At 35.0% G+C, this 5,685-nt stretch overlaps 1 protein-coding gene across 1 annotated transcript; it reads right to left on the bottom strand.

Annotated features, from left to right (window-relative positions):
- Positions 1–407: 407 nt before the first annotated feature.
- LOC147556617 (putative folate-biopterin transporter 2) lies at positions 408–4,823 on the bottom strand. The gene is made up of 5 exons (XM_086657523.1): positions 3,786–4,823; positions 2,339–2,598; positions 2,159–2,254; positions 1,329–1,499; positions 408–1,242 (listed from the first exon to the last, which is right to left on the bottom strand). The coding sequence occupies exons 1-5, from the start codon at positions 4,165–4,167 to the stop codon at positions 652–654; spliced, it is 1,500 nt and encodes a 499-aa protein (XP_086513649.1). The 5' UTR covers positions 4,168–4,823; the 3' UTR covers positions 408–651.
- Positions 4,824–5,685: the final 862 nt, after the last annotated feature.

The raw sequence follows: 5,685 nt of genomic DNA, 5'->3' as shown, positions 1-5,685 counted from the left end.
AAGGCTGATTAGTGAGGTTTTAAAAACTTCATACAATGAGTGGTCTGCCATTCCATTTGTGCTTTCAGCAAGTAGGCGACTAAAGTATTAGAAAAAACTGAAAGATTAAGGTATAATGAAGACATTTATTCCTTATTGAATCAGTACGGCTGATGTACTTATGTGGCCCTCGCGTCGATCTTACCTCCGCTGTCTGCCTGTGCGCGGGTTGACTCACAAGAAATGCAGCTAGCTCGCCAACCAACTGCCTGGGTGTGTGCCCCCCCTCCCTTTTTTTATGTTTATGAAAGAAGTCTGGATTAGTTCATTTTCACCAAAATGTTTATCTTTCTCATTCTCTAATCTTCACAGAAGGATCAAGTTTTATAGAACAAAAGACACAAATAGAGTCAAGAAAGACGTATAAATGATACAAAGGGGTAATTATCATTAGATTTTTCTCTTAAAGTGATTTCTCTATCTGTTTTTCCATCAATGTAAATTGTAGTTTGGTATATGACAATAGCAATCAATAAATATACCCTAAAAATTGAACTCTTGAGAGAAAAATCGGAAAAAATGATACACTTAGGAGACAAGCAGATATTTGTGCTTTGTCCATGTCCTATTCCTGGCTGAGTTTACATCATGAATGTTAACTACTCTTACTTTTCATTGACTACTATGAACTAACGAAACAAGTTCAGTCTCGGCTTCATGATTTTCTCCACCTTCTTTCGTCTTCAAAAGTTCAGAAGGAAGAATAGACGACGAAGAATCACTTTTCGGAACCAAAAATATTAGAGCTAGTGGAAATATTCTCATTATATTTCGTATTAAAATAGCCAACCACAGGTTATCAAAATTCACCCTAGTAACCTTCAACAAATGAAGTAAGAATCCTCCTCCCCATGTCGATGTGAGTACTCCAAAATTATCGATAGACATCAGTAAAGCAAAGAAAGTACCTTCAATGCCAGGAGGGCAAAGTTTTGAGCTTAGTACAAGAAGTGGCATCCATTTTAATCGGCCAGTCATTTGAGAAACACCTTCGTCAATCACAACAAAGAATTTATCCGGCACACCGAAAGACAAATTTAACCGAAGCAACAATATCAAATCCAGCATTCCAGATAAACCGTAGAGCAATTGAGTCCAGAAAAGTAAGCTACGAAACGGGTAGTCCTTAAAAGCTTTCTGGTAGAGTAATACTCCTAGCAGGGATCCTATTGAACCAAAAGAAAATATAAACCCGACATTCTCCTGCATAAGAACGAAAATTTTAATACTTATAAGGATAAAATTAATAATATATATACCGAAAAAAATCAAGAGAATGAGATTAGTACCTCAGAGAAAGCTGGACCTGCATTCGGGTCGGTATACCAATAAAACATTCCTTCATGGATGTTTAAGCTTACAGAAAGTGATAAATACATGTATAAACATGGCCTCCATACCTCGCCACATCTTAATGTTGTCAACATAGCCTTACTTGCATCGAGGAACTTCTCGTATACCTGATATCATGATAAAGTTACAAACTTATTTGAAGGAAAGATTTTCTAGTGCACCAACACACTCGCAACTTTTAAAATGAATACCCATATCTTGCGAGAGATGGTAAATACCGAATATATGAAAATGCCTTTGATACATGAATAAAAGCATGACTAGACTTAGTAAAAAATCACAATGACAAACTATAATATTTTTAAATGGTTGGACAATTTAGTCACTTTCACAAAGAGAAGCTTTATCACAATAACGTTGTAAAATTGTCAAGAACATTTATGTTAGATTTCAAAAAAAAATTGAGTACTTTTGAGTCCTAAGGGGCATTTCTGTTTAAGGAAATGCTTAGGAGTTAGGATGCACATCAAATTAACCTAAGAACTGGGGCACTATGTCAAGAAAATCCCTTTTACGGGGTTTTGGCATGAGGATGCGAAAATTGAAAAGATGGGTACAACAAGCCGATAGCCACTTGACAAACTGAAATCCTAGTCAAGTTCTGAAAGGAGACACGAATCTCACCAGACTCCTTGTTTTGATTCCTAACTCTTGTTATGGGAGAAAGTTAGAAAACGAGGATTTTTAACTTGCTAGGACGACAAGACGATTAATGAAAGTTCACTTTTCAGTGGAGCCGAAGAAGCAAGAAATCAGCTATTATTACCTGCATATAGGAAAAGGTTGGAATGTGAGGTTCCTTCATCACTATTCCAACCAAAATGACCAATGAAGCTGGGATACTAAGCAATCCAAACACCCCCTATCAAGAAAAGATAAGGAACTTATCAGGCCAAATACTCAATTTTCAAACACTAATCAACTCAAAGAACCGAGGAGAACTAACCTTAGGACCAATTAGGTCAACAAGAAAACCGCTAATTGAAAATCCGATAAGTGCTCCAATGGAAGAACATAGTCCACATAAACTTTGTATATCAGAAGCAAGGGAAGGGTGGGTAATACTGTTTTGAGCTGCACATGCATCAATTGTAACATCTGCTATGGCTACACCAGCACTCCCTGACGTTAAAGATAACAATGCAAATGCTATATGCAACTTTTTGTGCATTGATATCAAGAGCATGGAGATGACACCAAGAAAACCTGAAACATATGAAATATTATCTGTATAAGTAATTAATCCTTAAGAGGATAGTACTAAATTGACATAATTCGGAAGAAATGGCGGAAACATTCGGTCGAAGTCTAAAGACAAGAAAATTAACATACAATGTTTTTTTTTAATTCTTATTCTTGTGGAAATTACTGATCGTTTCCGTAAGAGTTATGAACAGTGATTTCAATCTTACAACATGGAATAAATAACTTTGCCTTATTGAATACCGTTGTTTATTTCGAATTGTTCTTGTATGGCTTATTTATTTGTTAGTTAATAGAATAATGAATTTACATATTTCTTATGATAACCTACTACATTCTTATAAGATGTATACCATAATTGTTTTGGTACTTGGAAACATGCTTTTTATATTTCTATTGTTTGCTAATTTGTAGCTAAAATTTCTACACAATATCTCCACCAATTCTATAAAGTTGTAGTTATTTTCAGTTTTCATTAGCTAACGCTTATTGCAGATAACTAGTACAGACTTCCCCCGTACTTAATCCACTTATATCTGTACATGAATGCCAAGGACTCAAGGGCCAAGTTCGATCGAACATAATCCCATTGTATTTGTGATGACAAAGTTTCTTGCTTGACCACGTTTTCATACTCTAAACTCATTAACCGATAAATCTTGGAAGAACATACACACAGAAACTTCCATTTTAGAATACGTTGCCAACCATTTTGTCGTTTTCTTAAAAATAATAATAATAATAAAGCCAATATTAAAACATGGCAAGTATAGATGTTTCAATCTATAGGAACTAGGAAATATCGGAATAGGCAGAATCCGCGTTTTGATTTTCTTGAGCATGAAAAGAGTGGCATTGAAAGACAAGTAGGTAGGAACTTGTTTCCTTTTTATATTACGTTTACTCCTTTCAAGTTATATTCATACTTTTCATGTACAATTTAATTTTCGTAAGGAGTGGATACGTTTTTTCAAATCATTGGATGCTTTAAACTTGTAAGTATCAACTATTGAGCCAGAAAAATAGCTAAACGCATTTCAAAAAGTTACCAATATATATCATGTAATTTCAATAATCCGAAATCGAACTACTTTCACAGCTAGTTAAATCAGTAGATGACTCAAAAAGACATGAATACACAAATAGATCATATTAGAAGAGAAATCAAAATGTGGGTATGTATAAATTACCAGCTACAACAAAATATGGTCGTCTTCGATATCCGAAAATGGGGACAACATCAGTGAGAAGACCCCAAAGAGGTTTGACAATCCAAGGAATAGAAGTTACTCCAGAATACATTTGTGCTTCAGATGGTTGCACCTTTTGAACATCCTTCCAATAATAATCTGAACTAACTTTACTTAGACCTCCACCAAATCCTTGACTAATTCCATAAACAACAACAACCCCTAAAACAAAACTCCAATGAGTTTCATTAGCAAGCATTCTGAACCAATCTACAGGTTCAGAAATAAATGCCCAAAACCCTCTCTCTGTTTCTGTCTCCTCCTCCTTCCCATCCCCTTCTTCACCCTTACAATCTAGTGGAAGACTCTCTTCTTTCTCCATTAGGTTCAAATTTCAAGAAAAAAACAGCTACCCAGCTCACAAATTAGGGTTTTACACAGTGGATCTCAGGTAGAAATTCCTCAACAATTTTCCTAACTACATGATTCAGAAATTTGGGTTTCTTAAAATGACTGTCTTACAAAAACAGAACCTCACAACTACACTCAAAAATAAGTATTTCCCAAAATGGGTACCTCAACTTTGATAAAAGATCATGAAAAAACATGGAAAATTTCAAACTTGCTGAGTCTTCTCTAATTCTCTTTGAAACTCAAAAAGTCAACTCTAAGTGTATGAAATAGAAAAAGAAAGATCTAAAATTTCTTCATTGGGTATTAAAGATTTCACTTCAAACTCTTCAAATCTGATGATAAAAGCAGAATGGGACAAAGAAATCAAAAGAAAAGAGTCTCCAAAGAAGGAGGTGGGGTTGGGAAGTTAGGACATGGAACTTGGAACAAAGAAAGCAGATTAGAACTAAAAAAAATATTCAAGCCAGATCTGTTTGTTTTGTTTAAGACTTAAAAAGTTGAAAATTTGGTAGGAAAATATCCAATTACAAGGGCCCCATTAATACTAACTGCACTTGCACGTGGCATGTGGACTAATTATATTGGCTCCTTACTTGTGGAGTGAGGTATTACAAGGGCCCACCTAATAGATCTGCTCAAGGGGTTGTTTACTATATACCACACTCAAGGTCTCTTAATCTTTTGCAGCGTTAAGTTAGGGATAGGATGATGAGCACAAGGTCCAATAGGGTCGAGGGATAATTTCTAGTAAGAAAAACAATAGGTAAAAGTGAACGCACCGATGAAAATTATGATATCAACGAATTTTTGCGTCAAAAATAGAACACAACAACAGTTCAAGGTGTTCAAGACAACAACTAACACACAAGAGAAACCAACATCGACATTGCAGCAACAAGAACCACCAGTAATAAAGACCAGTACTGCAACAATCAACAAGGGGCTAACACAAAGATCACCAACAAAGAAGCAGGAGAAAGGAAACAAAAAGATAACGATGTTTGGAACTAATGTTTGTAAAGGTAAGTAGTAAGAGTATTTCACTTTTCACTTTTGTTCAGGCTCAAGTTGAAGGAGTAGAAGATGGAAAAGCAATAAGAAAGAATATTACACACATAATGGAGCGACCAATGGTCCGACCGAGCTACCAACTGATATAACCAAACCGGGTCGCCTATACACAATCCATGTGGGATCCAACTCTCTAGATTAATCCTAATTGTACTTGATTAATCCTAATTGTATTTTGTGTTTATACTAATACCTATTAATGTGTTATAAATACATCTTGTAATCATAGTGCTAAACATAACAGTGAATAATAATAAAGAAGTTATTTTGAATCTCATCGATTCTTCTCTGTTGTCTTCAAGTTATTATTCTTCACATGGTATTAGAGTAAGTTTGATATCGTATCTCGTTTTTTTTTTCATTATGACTACTCCTATTGATATCTCTTCTGAAACTAATTTGATAATCCCAACTC

This window comes from Eschscholzia californica, unplaced genomic scaffold (assembly GCF_041429995.1).
Source record: "Eschscholzia californica isolate CP2 unplaced genomic scaffold, dmEscCali1.0.p SCAF_2, whole genome shotgun sequence".
NCBI classification, from domain to species: domain Eukaryota; kingdom Viridiplantae; phylum Streptophyta; class Magnoliopsida; order Ranunculales; family Papaveraceae; genus Eschscholzia; species Eschscholzia californica.
This window is presented reverse-complemented; position numbering and strand designations above follow the sequence as displayed.